Source organism: Parasteatoda tepidariorum, chromosome 1 (genome assembly GCF_982258835.1).
Source record: "Parasteatoda tepidariorum strain Cologne lab strain chromosome 1, Ptep-v5.0, whole genome shotgun sequence".
NCBI lineage: Eukaryota > Metazoa > Arthropoda > Arachnida > Araneae > Theridiidae > Parasteatoda > Parasteatoda tepidariorum.
Genome location: NC_141755.1, coordinates 14,518,454 through 14,535,324, shown reverse-complemented (window position 1 = coordinate 14,535,324; position 16,871 = coordinate 14,518,454). Strand labels below are relative to the sequence as shown.

General features: G+C 30.5%; 2 protein-coding genes across 3 annotated transcripts in view; one reads left to right on the top strand and one right to left on the bottom strand.

Moving 5' to 3' along the window:
- Positions 1-2,915, top strand: part of LOC107456457 (neuropilin and tolloid-like protein 1) — a 324,895-nt gene extending 321,980 nt beyond the window's left edge. For both annotated transcript variants that reach the window (XM_043042842.3, XM_071180165.2), the window contains exon 12: positions 463-2,915. In XM_043042842.3, coding sequence (XP_042898776.2) covers positions 463-912 — 450 coding nt within the window. In that variant the 3' untranslated portion in view covers positions 913-2,915. The remainder of the gene's footprint in view (positions 1-462) is intronic.
- A 5,604-nt stretch (positions 2,916-8,519) lies between these two features.
- LOC107456462 (5-oxoprolinase) overlaps positions 8,520-16,871 on the bottom strand; it is a 54,785-nt gene continuing 46,433 nt past the window's right edge. The window contains exons 31-34 of the mRNA XM_043042841.3: positions 14,862-14,944; positions 11,802-11,962; positions 9,945-10,042; positions 8,520-8,694 (exon numbers count right to left, since the gene is read on the bottom strand). Coding sequence (XP_042898775.2) covers positions 8,638-8,694; positions 9,945-10,042; positions 11,802-11,962; positions 14,862-14,944 — 399 coding nt within the window. The 3' untranslated portion in view covers positions 8,520-8,637. The remainder of the gene's footprint in view (positions 8,695-9,944; positions 10,043-11,801; positions 11,963-14,861; positions 14,945-16,871) is intronic.

Sequence of the window (16,871 nt, the reverse complement as noted above, 5' to 3'; positions counted from 1 at the left end):
ACTCACAACAATTATAAAAATAGCATATTATTCTCAAAAATGCATCATTTCATATTACGACGGAACCTTCGAAAAACAACCTTAAAGCAATCTAGCAATCAACGGTTGACAATATACGGTTGACAACACGGGCGAAATTGCACACCGATCAACTATACTTGGCAGACGAAAAGCTAGTTAGGGCTAGTTAGGCTTTAAGCCACCACGAAGAATAGAGCCTGAATACTTCACAATGACAGCTCTGTGGTATAACTACTATGCCATCACTGTTCATTACCATTTTTTTTTCTTTTCGTTTAGACACCTTGTTTGTTATTAAATAGAAAGAGAATTAACCAAATCAAAAATCCAAATTATTTTGAAAGTTTCAAATCAATGAACAGAGACATTATTAAATGTCTTTCATTTCTCCTAACTCTGATTAATAATATCTGATGATAATGTAAATTTTTTATCTTGCAGGTGGACTTAAGTATATTTCATAAAAGCCCTAATGGTGGACACATAATTTGCAGGGATCGGGAGAATAATACTGGAGATGGTATTCACGTCATTAGCAATTCTTTCCCGGACGGCATTAACCCTATGTGCAAGGAACATGGCTGCCAGAGGAGAGGCAGCTTCTCGCCACCACTGCCTCCCCCTCCACCCCCTCCTCATGTACGTCGCACACCCATGGAGCATCACCACGACAATCTTGTATGCCAAAAACACAACACTTATCGCTCATACCTGGCTGAAGAGGACGAACCAGACGATGTTGAACAGACATCTGTAAAAGCAGCAACTGTGCCTTTGTCCCTGCCTTCGAAGTTTCGGGCCGAGGCAATAGTCGACGAGGGACTCGACTCCAGTCGGCCACCAAGCTTCGACAGTACGAGGTCAGCCCCAGACGTCATAGTGCACCGTTGATGAGAACCCCATATCAATTAACGTGAGATAAATTATAACTAAACTGAATATATTTGTACGCATAAAACCTAAGATGTCTTGAGCATTATTGCATCGCAACTTGCAGGGACTGAATTGACAAGAAATGGCGCAATCGAGGAGTTTAGGAAATTCGACATTCCAAAGTAGCAACCTTTCTTCCGATGTTCTTTTCTCCGACTATTCATGCTGTAGCATTTTTTGCTTGAATATTTGGACAGACACTAACAAAGCAGTTAGTCGAGGTAAGGGGTGGGCCCCATCTAACCGGCCTCTGACAACCACGGCCACTCTAGTTTGTAATAACAAGGCATTGAAAAAAATGATGAGAATGCCTAACTCAATCAAAACTTTCATTTCATACTTCTTAAATATCTTCTATTTCAATAAATTATAGCTACTGCAAATAAAATTAGTCCTCAGTTACTCATAGTTAACTAAATTTCAGAACGAATTTACAAGTTCAATGAATTTATTAAGAAGTTCGTTGAAAGCTTAGAATAAGCACGTTACTTTAAAGCCTAGTTGTGATTTATTAGCTTTTTTAAGAAGTGATATTTCAAGGCTAAACCTCAATAGTACTTTTTTTATATATAACTCGTAATTTTATGAGAAAGATTTTAAGCCTTTCTTTAAGAGTAAGGACAATGAGTATTTAACAAATATCAGGGGAAGAATATATAACTTTTGAAAGCTTTATTCTCATAATAGTTAACTTTTCATTTCATTGAATGTATGCAGCAGACTATTGTATATTAAACTAGTGATAAACCATTTTTACTATCAGTTATAAAAAACAATCTATAAGCTGAAGTCATTTGAATTTTTGCTCAGGTTCCATATAGGAATAACAAAACAATCATTAAATATCTCATGGGAGAATTGTAGCTTAGGGACATAGAATTTCTCATGTTAACATTGATAAGCTCGTATGACGTGATTTACCCTATGAAAGCATTAGTTAAACTTTTATAAATAGAATAAATGAATAGAATTAATTAGGTGAGTTCTTAGCTTATACTATGAAACTATCAAAAAATGGAAGAAGCTGTAACTCAGAGGTGTGCCGTGGATTCTCAAAAAATTCCCAAACAACGAGTGATTTGTTTACTTTTTGCTAACATCTAGCCCACCCCACCGATTAGCAATAAACTGCTTTTACAATGCCAAAGATTTGAAAAATGGTGCTACTATCTAATTAAATGACAAAACACTGAACATATAGAGCAGATGTAAAAAAAATTATCTACTATCGATAGATGCTTTTGAACTTTATTCCTTGTTTTTAATCAAGTTATTAAAATTAATCCTGCTCAAATAAAACTTTTGAGTTCCATTTGGTGCAAACATTATCTTAGTTCTTCATTTTCCACCACAGCAAGAACTAAAAGTCAGGCAGTGTCTTCCACTCAGTGAACTAACAAGTATTAAAACTTCAACAATGAACTAATAAATAAAAAATACTTATTGTTTTCTCCCAGTTTTCATCAAGTTGGTTTAGTTTTTGGAATCATGTTTGCTTATGGCCTGTTTTATGAAGATGGAAAACTTGAAGGTCTCTGAAGTATTTTAGGATAACAAACGAATATAACTGTATAAATGATAAGATGCAAAGGCTGATCGTATTTCTAACAAATTTTTTACAGGAGACAGAACTTATCCTGTTGGTCAAAGTTCTCATCCTTTTTGGACTGCCAGAATTCTATGTACAAAACAAGATTCATAGAGAATTAGATCATACTTTTATATATATGACATCTTAGCTTGTTTATCGATGAAATTCTCTTCTGTGTTTACCTTTAAGTTCAACGTCAAGAAATACTAAATTTAAAGGAAAATATTGTTCATTATTATGTTTATAAGCATTGTTTACTATTTTAAATTCTATAGATCAATATAATTTTCATAAGAAAATGTAAAGAACTAAATAAATTTCAATCTACTACCTTGTATCAAAAAAGATTAAAATAATGATTTTAAACAAATCGACTTTATCGTCTTTCTAGCATAAAATAAACAAACCTTTAATACTCTATGCTATTAGAAATGTTAGATTGCTTTGAAACACGAAATCGTTCATAATTGTTGCAGCTATGATCATGTTATTTGGTGAACAAAATATCGTTCATATCTGTTGCAACCATTTTAATGTACCATTATAACGTTATTTGGTAACCATGATATCGGCTATATTAGCTGCTACCATTATAATGTTCCGGTATGAATCAAGATATCACTCATTTTTGCTGCAAAAGTTATAATGTCCCAATATGAACCATGGTATTGTTTATACATGCTGTAATCATTATAATGTGTCAATATAAACCATGATTTCATTCATATTTTGCAGTAAACATTATAATGTACCAATATGAACCATGATATCGTTCATATTTGTTGCAACCATTATAATATGATACATTTAATCATTTTATCGTACAAATTTATTCTTATTGAACTTGTTTACACGATTAGATTGCGCGACTTGAATGGAAATATGGTTTAGAGTAAGATCAGATTGAGGTTAAAGAAAATTTAAATGATCTTGTGGTTCAGTGCACTTATTTCATGCATTAACTTTGAGCCTGTTTATCTGATAGTTCCTACACCTTTGTCGAGACGGCTATTGCATAATTCTAAGCGGATTATTAAAAATGTTCAGCACAACTTTTCTTAATTAAATTCAATAGATTTCACTTACAAAACATTTTAAATGGTAAAAATTTCAGTATTAACAATGACCTCGAATCGCACACGGTCGGGTTTTTTTTCTTTTTTTTTTTCTTGATAACGTTACCAGAAAGATGGCAAAAAGCCATCGAACAGAAGGAAGACATTTGACAGATTAAAAATCATTTTTTAATAAAAAATTTGAGTTTTATTTCACACTTGTTGTAGTCGTAGACCATTAAGGCGAGGGGTGCTACTGTTCTTGTTTACCAGTAGCGCCATCTACGCCCAAGAATTCGACTTCTGCCGCACCCATACGTCACACCCGTTTATAGGGTGGACTCATTTATACATCAATTAGTTTATCCGCAGATCGTAATTTTGACCTGAACCAAAAAATGAACAATCTATCTCCAATTCAATAGGCCCAGGGTATATGGGAACATGGAGGATTATTTCACACTTAAAAACCGAAATTACTTTCTTGTCAAACCAATATATAAAACTTAACAGCAACATTGAAAGTGCATATTTATAAAATAGAAAGAGTGTTCCGCGATCATCATCTTAACATATATACTAAAAATAAATGTCGAAAATGAAGTCTATCTTTAAAGGGTACATTTTGACGTAAATCGGACACAGGTGTTCCTTTTTGTATATTTTTTTCTGACTCTCCAACTACGAACAAAAATATATTTTAGTATTTTTTAATTATAAAATAACAGTCTAATAGTTACCAAAAAGTCTGTTAGGTTATCGGAATTACATTTATACTAAAATATAAAATCCAAAAAAATTCATTTTAATATTTTTTTCATTCATATTCGAAAATTTAGCCATAATTCTTTTTGCAAATTAGCAAAATTTCAATGATGAATAACTGTTTCTCTTAGATTTAAATAACTTCAAATAAGTGAACATTCGGAAAATTATCGTTTGGAAGAGAGCCGTATTTGGAAGATTTCACTAACACGCAGAAAAAGACAACCGTGTTTCATACTGCATTTCATAACCATAAAGTATTGAAATGTTAAATGCAATATTTTCCACTTATTTTTACCTAATTTGATACAAAATAACAAATAAAGTATGAAAATATGTTTAATAAAAATTCTCCGTCAAAGGGTCATGTCCATACTTTTTTTGACAAATGCTCTAAAAATAAGCATTAAGGGTGATGATTGTGGAACACCCCGCATGCTCAGGTAGCAGCTTCAATGCCATAAACTAAAGCTTCCTACACTTAGGGCCACGGAAAATGCATCTTATAACCGATTTTCCATAAAAAGCCTATTTTACATACACTTCACGTCTGTGAAGTAAGTTATTTTCTATTATGTCCATTTTGAGCATGTATAAAAGAAAACTAGTAAAAATGGGTCATGAGGTATAGAAATTTAAAAAGCTCTGCTTTTAATGGTTATATGACATCGAAATCACTCTTTATTGAAATAAAATATCATATAATTAAGAATAACAATTTTTTTCTGCTTAATTTCTTCAGCACAATATATTTTCATTTTCTTTCATAAATTTATATAGGCTCACTAATTTCAGAATATGCAGAGCATTGCATAAACATCCCAACATTATAATCCCAAAGAGTCTCATAATTATTACCATATTCAATTTTACTTTACAGATTTTAAGTGTAAGCGAGGTGTGTAATTGTAATACATTTTATTTAAGAGGGAATGTTGCGATGAATGCCCGTTATAGATGTTAATTCCTTAAGTTAGACAGAAAAAACACAGCGTTTAACTTGAGAAATAGGACTTTTAACTCTCGAAATATGGCAGGCTAGTAACCAAAATCTAAAAAATATCCTCTTAATAGTAGTGGTCGAATGTTTGGCTCCCCTTACATTTTTATTTTCTGAAACTATTAGTGAATAGTGAATTGTTTTACACAAAATATGAAAATTATTTATTTTGTTACGTTTATACAAAAAAGTATTTTTTTTAATCTACATTATGTTGAAAATTCACTTTAAATTACAACAGTTACTTTAGTACAACGTTGATACAAGTAAATGATTAAAAAATCAAAGCAAAATGATTAGTTATTACAGGAAAAATACAAATGAATGGAAGTTTTTGTACCCTCTTGGGCCACTTCTAGCGCGAATGCGGTCGAGCATTGAAGCATACAAGTCCCTTATGAGGTCCAGCGGCCTCTCGTTCCACAATTGTGTAAAAATACCTCTAAATAGACTGAACTCGGAAGTTGTACAACTTGCCATCCCAAGTGGTCCCAGATATGCTTGTTCAGGGATAAACCTGGAGAGAAAGCATGCCAGGGAAGGGTGGTAATGTGACAAAGGCATTCCTGTGACACCCTTGCTGTATGTGGTTGCGAACATTGTCTTGTTGAAAAATAGCTTCTGAATATCCTGTTTCTCATGAATATCAACACACGAGACTTCAGTATATCTCGATTATACCGTTGAGCTGATTTGGATCCGTGGATCATTAGGATAACTAAAGGTGTGTCGTATGCTTTGATACCCCATACCATCACTCCTGTTGTAGAAATCGTGTAGATCAGCATCACCGAAACATCTGTATGCTGTATCTAATCATACATCCATGCTACTGTACAGCATGGGCAGGATTTAGGCGTTCACCACGTGGCTTCCCCACTCGTACTTGATGGTCATGACTGCCCATGCTGTACAGCTGGTGTGATAGTATGGAGTGGCAATCGCATACGACACATTATTACCCCTTATCCATGGCGTCATAACAGCCCATTGGTATGTATACTCGTATAACTTCCTTCAACCACATGTGTTACCACACATTTCAGAGTTCTAAGGAGCCATTTTTCAACAAGACAATGCTCGATCATACACAACAAGGTTGTCTCAGAAATGCCTCCGCCACGTTAATACCCTTCCATGGCCTGCTCTTGGTCCCAGATTTGTCACCGAACGAGCATATCTCAGAGCACTTGGGACAGCAAGTTGAATAACTTCCGTGATGAGTCGATTTAGCGGCGTTTTTACAGCAACTGTCGAACTAGGTATTGCAGGTCATCTTAAGGGACTTGTAGGCTTCACTGTTCGACGGTACCGCATCCTGCATAAGTGCTGGAGGTGGTTAAAGAAGGTAACTAAAACCTCCATTCATTTGTATTTTCCATGCCATAAATGATCATTTTGCTTTGATTTTTTATCCACTTACTTACATTAACGTTGTACAAAATTTCATTTCCTTCTGACAACTCTCTCTAGGTGCGCTAATCTTTACAGCAATGAGTGTATATAACCACAAAATAGCAAATTTAGGATTTAATGATTAATTCATAAATTACACATGTCAAATACTTAAAAAATAAGGTTTAATGTCTCTAGAAAACAATCTTGTCTCTGAATAAGTTTATCTATAAAAAAAGTGTTAATAAGTTTATCTATAAATAATTTCTAAGTTTTTTTTTTTTTCGTTAAAAAGTTCATTAAACACCTTGATTTCTCTGTATTGTTAATAATTATAATAGAAAGCAAATTTAAGAAAAGTAATCCTATTGTTTAAAGTGACTAATAAAGTAGGAAAAATTTAATTTGTTCTTAATTGCCATTTCCTCAAAAAGCCCTTTTACCATAAGGTACGTTAACTTTGCTGCACTGGAAGTAACCAGAAGGAAAAACAGCTTTTACAGAAGAAAAATTACAAACATATTAAAATTCAACATCCACTTGATTACAACAGCTTAACAATTGTGATTGCAGCAGATTTAAACAGCTTAACGTAAGTAACAGAGAGTAACATAAAAAGAAAAAGTTACTTCCTGAATAACTTTTGATCTAATGACTGGATTTTCACGGCAAAAAAAACGTAATTTAATCTGGTTCGAGTGTAGGAATGTAAATGATAGATCAAAAAATACATAAACGTTATGAAAAAATTATCTTACAATTTAAAATTTATTCAAATATTAACTAAATAAGCGAAATAATTAATAATTGTAAAGAAATTATTTTTTACGTGGAATTAGTAATGCCTAAAAAAATTTATAATTCAGACAAAAATAGTTCAATTCTCTTAAACAGTTACAAAGATATGACAAAATATTCAAAAAGAAAAATAACCATTAGGCATTTTAGTAAACAATATTAGAATTAAAAATTGTTTATAATAGAAAAATTATGCCGTAAAATGAGTTTACTTACTGTCTTAAAAATTGCAATTTAGAACATACTGATAAAAAAATCGATGAAAAATTTTTTAATTTATGAATCTAAACAACCCGAAAATTCAAGAAAAATTATTGACCATGGTAGCCCAGTGATTAGAGAATCGTACTGTGGTCCGAAAGAGGCTAGGGTTTGATTCTCGACTCCATTAAAACCTGCCGAATACGTGCTCGTCAAATCTGTGGAATCAAAAGTCTTATGCTCGGTCACTAAGCAATACCTCGGGAACGGGGAATCTGGTGAAAATTTCCTTTCCCTTCAGATCTAAATGGTGGAAGTGGCCTCACGAACGAGATGTACTGCCATCTATCAGAGTGTTCTAAGACGTACTTTCACCTTTGCGGTGTTCTCTTATCAAATGAGAGACTTTCCTGGCTTAATTCGCAATGGCTGGTGAGCTTGGCTTGTCCAAGAGTCACTATAAACAACAAAAATGTTTTTTCAACAGTACGCCAGTAAGAGAATCAGTTATACTCAATTTTTTCTGTTCACAGTTCTTTGGGTTCATTATTTTAAGGTATTAAGACACCTAATCTCTAAATAAAATAGATTTTAGAAAAAACTACTCCTTAATAAGATATTACCCTACTTTTTTCTGCGTCTTGTAAAATACTTCTTATTTTAATATATGGTTTTAAAAAAAATGAGTGAGCAGAAATGTCCAAGTTAAATAGAATAATAAAAGAGAGAATTAAATAAAAATAAATAAATACACAAAAAATAGTGAATTAAAAATATAGTTTTTATTGATAAATTTATAGCAAATTTTTAAACAAATATTACTCTCTGATTATAAAATTTTACAAAAATAATTTTAAGCTAATTATATTAAAAAGTTCTCAATCACATTGTTTTCCATAACCTCCACCTCCAGGCGTATGCAGCAGAAATGAATCCTACAAAGGAAAAAACATTAATAAAATCAATGCATTACAGCAGTGTTTCCCAAAGTGTGGTACGTGTACCCCCAGGGCCACAGGAACAGTTTAACGGGGGTACGAGTTCTTATGCGAAATATCTTGCAACAAACGAAAATTTAAAAAAAAAATTTAAAAAACAAAGCTAGCCATGAAAATTTACGATTGCGTATTCTTCTATTGGCTATTTCTTGCAGAGTTAACAGTTAATAATTAGTGGTGTCAACAGCCAGTAGTGATTTTTAACTTTTGTGTAATTCCCCCGATTTAAAAAAAAATTTAATGGATAAGATATCTGTTTAATGCATATAAATATATTAATATATATATATACTGATGCAAATAAATATATTAATACAACATCCATGCCAGAAGGATTGTCGCATGCGGAAGAAAAGCAATTATTGGAATTGGCTTCAGACAGATTCTTGAAAAATAAACATGAGGAGTGTACTTTAACATCATTCTGGCTGCAAATGCAAAATATGTATCCAGTCTTAACAGAAAAAGTTGTGAAATATATTTTGCCTCTTCCAACTTCATATTTATGTGAAGTCGCTTTTTCAGCATTCGTGGACATTAAGTCGAAAAAAAGAAATAGATTATTGGACGTGGAATCACATCTCAGACTAAAATTGACCACAATGAACCGAATTATACAAAAACTATATCACCCTTCTCACTGATGCAAATAAATTTATTAACAAAACTTTGCACCAAAAAAGAAAAAGAAACATTTTTAAGAAAATGCATTCATTTTTTTATTAGTGGTACACAGTATTACAAACAATTTAAAAAGGGTACACAAAAGTCATAAGTTTGGGAAACACTGCAAATATTATAAATATTTTAATGCTAGACACTTTTTTTTTTCAAATTTATGTTTATTCCTGGAATTTAAATATTTGAATAGCTAACAGAGTAACAAAAAACATAATCAAGAGAATCATACAGATTTCAAATTATGTAATATATTACTAGTACTTGTTTAGAACCACTTGTTTTGTGATAATCAATATGTACTGCAGTAATAGGTTCCTAATATATTACAAGTGCGGTTAATAATTCATTTTTTTATGGCTCTCCCAATAGAGTAGTAACAAAAAATCAAAATAAAAAAACTATGAAACACATGAAATAATTCAATTTCCATTTATTAAAAAAAAAATTATAAGAAACAAACTATCAACAAATTACTTTTACAATATAGAAAAAAAAGCATAACTTACTCCAGCACGGACAGTGGTTGAATTTTTAGCTCCTAGATTAATAGTACGCCCATCATTGCGTATCAATAAATTAAGTCCTTTACTTCCATCTTCTCCACCTATTTTTTTTTTACAAAAAAAAGCTTATAAGCAAAACATAAAACTAAGTAAACAAAAATTTTACCTTATACGGGGTGTCTGAAAAGTGTGGGAACGGGGAATTATCAAGAGAAATATTTATCGGATCAAAACTGTAATGGATACAACTTTGAAATATTTTCAAATGATGCATTTGGTTACATCAAAGTTGGTCCTCACCAGATAAGGGCCTTCGAGTGTGATGTCACTTTTAATGTCTGAAGGTCATAGGCTGAATTTTTTACATCCGAGGTTTTAACAGTAAACCGAAATGATTTATCACAGTGGCTTGGTAACTCCTAGATTTTACCAGTAAACCAAAATGATTTATCAAAGTGGCTTGGTAACTCCTAGGTTTTACCATGAGGCGTTTAGTTTTAAAACTAGCTTTTTGTGAACTACTTTGGTAAAAGTTAGGTTTTACCAGAGAGACCCAGGATTTTCCAAACTTCAGGTTTTTACTGTAATAACTGTAAAAACCCCAAGTCTGGAAAAATCTTAAGAGATACAGGTAAAATCTAGGATTTACCAAAGTGTCTTGGCAACTACGAGGTTTTAAGGCAAAGGCTTGGTGAAAGCCCAAAATGGAATCATATTAAAGCATAGTTTGGACTTTTACCAGGCCACTTTGATATAAGCTAGGCTTTAGCGGTAAAACTTAGGATTCACCAGACATTGAGTTTTTTCTGTAATGTCATAATAGTACCAAAATCATCTATTATAGCTTTTTTTATATGACATCCATTTCTCGAGATATTTCATTTAAACACTTTTTACCTGTAATTGCAGCACCATCTGTTTACTAAAATAAGAAACCAATAGGTTGCATTGGGGTACATTTTCTAAATAAATCAAATCTGCGATAAAAAAAATGGAGATTTAGATTTTTGATTTTGAAACCTTAATCCCCATTTTACCTGCTCCATTGCCGGAGGTTCAGTTTGTTTGCTTTTCTTTAGTTTTTTAATTTAATGTGCAATTCTAAATATGTTTGGAAAATCCATGTGATAAATCAAGTTCCTTTTCCATATTTTTTGACACCATGCAAACTATGCAGAAGGATGAGTACAAATTTATATTTTTTATAAAAATAAATAGACTGCTTTTTTTCAGCTCTACTGTAAGCATACTGAGATGGTATGACAGAGAAGCACACATGCTTATTGCTGTCCCATTTAATCAACGGATTAATCCATAAAATTACATTCAAATAACAGCAAGTCATATTGCACTTCCAATCTAATTCTACTCGAATAATAAAACCAAACTATGAATAAAACTGTTTCTCCCACAGTTATTAAAATTATAAATCTTTATCCACATAATTTTCCCTTTTTTTATTAACAATCAACAAAATAACCATAATAAAATAGCAATTAAAATAGCATTTTAAAAGAGCAATTTTACTAATTTAAAAATTAATCACGTAAATCACAAATTTTTCTAGGCTAAAGTATGCTTATCATTATAAGTAATAAAATTGGAATTTTTTCTCTTTTTAAATGGCACACCAAGTTAATATTTAAAAATTAAATTACAAGAGAAATTTTATACAACAAAACTATTATTGAAAATTTAAATACTGCTAAAAATGATTGCATTTTATCCACTAATATAATATGTTTCTCTTGTCCTCTGATTAGACTTCAATTTAACATAAAAAAATTTTACATTTTCATATAATAAACAAATTTATTCAAAATAAATTCACATAAGTCCTTAGAAAATTTAAACTTTAACCTTCTAATCCATAGGGGGCAAATACTCTTCGTTCTGTTAGAATTGATAGCATGCAGTCTTTTCTAAAAACCAATTTTCTTATAACTCCATCTCCTCCTTTAAATTTTCCTTTTCCACCTGTACCAGGATTTAAGTGGAATTTTTCCAATATAACAGGATACCTAAAATTTTGATAATTTTTTATCACAATTGAATCTTACGGTTGCAAGATATTTTATTAATGAACAAATAAACACAATATTTTAAAAGAAAACATAAAACCAAGTTATACACAATACCAAGGCTGGAAAACAAAAATTAGAAGTAAAAAAAAAAAACTAATGACATAAAAATTTCCATTCTACCCATTCAATAGCGATTGGAAAAGCCTCCTGCCTCAATTTCGATTTCGACTATTGCTGCTTTTCTAGTTTTGCTTTTCATATTTATTTAATTTTTTATTTTCTTTCATTGGAAACTTGTGCTTTCTTTGCCAATTTTTTTTCTTTATTCAAATTTGGTGAATCTTAAGAAAGGGCATCAATTTTTGTGCATCCGAAAACCTGTCAACTTTTTGCACCTTTATAGTTTATGATACAGAACTTTTACTTCAGTTACTCAGGGCTAATAAATTGTTGAAAAAATTTCAACTAAGGATTAATGTTAATATAATAAGGAGATTGTACTTAAATTTTGTTTTCATTATACAAGCCATCAGTTATCAGTTTTATTATACATTGACAATTGAAAAAACTTAATATGTCTTTCAGTAAACACATACACTTAAAGTAATATATTTTATAAAATAAGAACTTATTGTGAAATATTCAAATTATTTACAGAACTTAAGAAAACAGAATTAATCAATAAAAAAATACAGTAGATTATTCAAACACCTATCTGCCAGTTTACCTAATTATTTGGATCAGTCAAGGACTGACTGTTTTTTCCCACCATCTCCAAAAAAAGGGTTTTTTTCATGGAAACGCTTCGTTATTATTTGCAAAATATCTCAAAAGAGTCAAATAATGGTTTCTTTTGCTCCAGGGTGACATTAAAAAGAATCTCTCATTCATTCTCTAGTTTTAATATGAGTGGCAACTGACAAATAGCTTCTAATAAGGGAACAGATTTCTCTGTTTTCAAAGAATTAGAAAGAGGAGGTGAAACATTTCTTGAAAGGATCTCTCTTTTAGGTTTGAAACATATTTTGGTGGTCGATTTCGTAGACACTAAATCAATTGTTTCAACTAAGTTTTCAATCATAAATGTTACAGCAAAGTATTTTTTTTCACATTTCAGTAGCTTTACAGTATTTTGCTTTGGATTTACTAGCATTATAACTTTAGGAGAGAAACTAAGTTCTTCAGATTTTATTATTAAAGAATATTAGTTTGTTTCACTTAAAAAAAATTTAATTAAAAACAAAATCACTATATAAATTTTTTTTAAATATGCATGCATTAAAAAACTAACTAGTTGAAAAAACTTTAACAAAATTTTTTATCTCACATTTTTTAATTAATATATAACTTCTGCATAAAATTAAAATGAAAATAATTATTTTTTCAAAAAAATTAAATAAAAAATATTTTATTTTCTAATTTGAAATTAAATTTAATTTGTCCTAAATTCAAACTATTCATTAAATAGTTGTTGTTAATAATTATTGTTGGGTTTTTTTAGGATATATTCCATTTTGTCCAGTTTCTTCCATTTCCTTCCGGGGGGGGGGGGGGGTTTCTTCACTTTTTTCCAGTATCCTAGAAGAGATAGGTTTCTTTCTGACAAAATGCCAACTGTTTCCTATTAATATTTGATGATAATATTTTCTGACATCAATGAAAAGTTAATTTCCCTTTTGAACTTCGCTATTTTATACTTATTTCGTTTCTGCGCAATGTTACAGACCATTTATTATTTAAAAAACATACACAAAAATATATCACTTTAATATAAACTTAAAAATGAAAAAAATTGACTGAATACACTTATTTTTCAGAGGAAATTAATGATATTTTTTTTAAAGTACTCAATATCACAAAAAAAGCATTAAGCAACATTTGCTCTTATATTATTTCATAATGATTTAAACAAATTTGCTTTTAATTTGGACATTGTGAAAATTTTAATGCAGACTTTTAAATTTTGGTTGGGTAGTTCTTTTATTAGCATGAAAAAAAAGAGTATAATAATTTACTTATACTCAAAAATATTGAAGGTCTTCATACAAACTCAAAACATGTCTCACATAAGGATTATACGTCATAAAATGTTACAATATAGAGAGGGCTGCTAAGTTATGCTTATTTATTATTATTTCATATTAGTTTATGAAATATAATCTATGAATGCAATACTAATCATAGTTAAAAATTTAAACAAATACAGCTTAAAACTAAAGAAAATTTTTAGGTAAAATAAACAATAGATGGGCAAAGGATTTTTGATTATTTCAAAATCAATAATAACAAGTTAAAGTATATGCACTATCTTACTTTCGATATAAACCTAGAACAGTCAAGCGTTTAATAAAAAATACAAATATAGTGATTTTTAAACTAATCTTTATTTAAAATATTTCGTTGTTGTTGCAATTAATCTATGTCGCACTAGAGCTGCACGATGGGCTATTGGCGACGGTCTGGGAAACACCCTGAGGATGATCTGAAGACATGGCGTCACAATTTTGATCCTCTGCAGAGGGGATGGCACCCCCGCTTCAGTAACTCGACAACCTGCACGCGAAGTCGATCACTTTACGGTAGAACAGTTTAACAAGGACCAATACCACACACCCTCGGTCCCTACGCAGACTGATCCAAGTGGTCACCCACCCGCACACTGACCGTAGTCAGAGATGCTTGACTTCGGTGATTTGCTGGGAACCGTGTCTTAACGATCAGTCCACTGCGGGACCAAAAATATTTTGATTTAATATACTTATTTAGTGAAAATTATTACAATTGTTGTAACAAAAGTTTCAATTTGAATTAAAGAGATAAATTTCTTAGTTTTAAAATATACTACAAAAAAAACAAAAAAAAGTGTAAACAGCAATTATAAACTATTAAAAATTACCTTCGTTCTAAAATTTCAGGATCTGTAATTCTAGTGTTAGTCATATGAGTATGGATTCCACTACGGCCATGCCAGTCAGGACCCTAAAATTTAAGCAAATAAAAACTAGTAACACTAAAAAAAAAAAAAAAAAAATCCCGTTTTTTTTCTTCTTTTTTTTGTTATTGTTAAAAAAAGTAAATAAAACATTTTGATGAATAGTATTCGTTATAATCACACAAAAAAGTTGTAAAAAAGTCTGAATTTTATTTTCATGTAAAAATTGTTTTGCTTCAAGTACTTTATAAATCAAAAATACACATAAAAAAAATTTTTAAAACATAAAACCCCACTTACAGTACAATGTTTGAATTTAATAATATCAATATAACTTTTATGTCTGTTATTTTTAAAATACTGACAACTAAATAAATTGTATTACATTTCGAAATATTTTTATTCAGAATCTAATTAATACACTTATTTTAATTTAGTTATCGTTTAAATAATGTACACATTTACTTAAAGTTTCATAAAGTACAAATTTTGTAAAAATTTGAAAAAGATTTTTAAAAATTTAATTTTTGATATATTTTACAATTTTTTTAAAATTATAAAATATTCTTGGTTCCTAGACAGTTTTTAAAAAAAACTTTTTAAAGAGAAAATTACAAAATGGGAGTCATAAAATGTCAAAACGAGAAAAACATGTCGGAAAAATGTTGATTGCAACATTCATTGCAATCTATATTATTCCTGATGTATAAATCTATAAAATAGTTGACATACATTTTAGATTGAATTTTACTGATCTTTCACATTAAATAGAAAATGCAAAAGCATCTGACATCATGTGTCATTTAATTTGTTAAATCAAAAAACAAAGCAAAATATTTTTACAATGTAACATACAATTTTACAAAATAATAAAAATGAACAAATTGCAATAAACTAGAATCAATTTTTATTTGCATATTACACAATATTCCATTAAAAATTAGGAAGAATTACAAGAATATTTAAACCAATTTTCAATATAACTCAACTTTGTTTTAGAATGCATCGCACTAGTACAAACTATCTTACATCCAAATCAGCTCATGCAGTTTTAATGAGAAATAAAGATCTAGCAATTTCATAAAAATGCATTTTAAGTACGATAATCTCCTTTAACTTCAACTAAATTAATTATGTGATACAAGCTCATACGCTTAAAAGTTTCCTCCCCTAGAATCAGAAAATTGCCTGATGGAGAATGAGAAATTATTTCAGTTTCTTAACTATTGTTCATGCCTATGAACTACAACTAAAAAACCACAGCTAATACATAGCTAATACTAAGTGGTAGTTAGATGGTGTAATGTCTAAGTAGTAAGAATGATATAATACAGAATAACATAAAACTTGAATGTGAACTACTCTTTCAGTGACTTTTATCTTACGAGATATGCCATTGTCTTAAACGATCACTCCTTATTAATTTGCTGCTTCCGACTCAGAGCAATTGCACAGTTCACGTCATGAATGAATTCAACATAATTGTTATCGTTAAGCCACTAACAATTTTTTAAAAAAAGCACCATAGCGCACTTAATTTTTCACCATAGCTGTACAAAGCTACTTTTAGATACCTGCTAGCATCTAGTCAGATGGCAGAATGGTCATGTTAAATTAAGAAATATTAACAAGAATTTAATTAACTGGTTGGTTGGTTGGTGTCGTATCCTCTATAGAATCATATTTCATGGTGTGCTTGAATAGTTTTTGTTATTTCCATGGCATTAAAAGAATACAAATCCTCTTCTGTGGGGTAGTTTAAGAGGTGAAGGCCTGCAGCGACTGCAGGGCAGTTAAAAACATGATATGGTGTCAGTTCCACATTAAGACAGTTGCCACAGTTTTGATATTTTCTAGTCTTATCTGTAGAAATTTTCATGTTTTTATGATGTTTTGTTCTTAGTCTGATGAGAGTAGTGGCTGTCTTCCTATCGATGTCAAGATTAGTTATTTGATCGTGGGCTTTGATTTTTA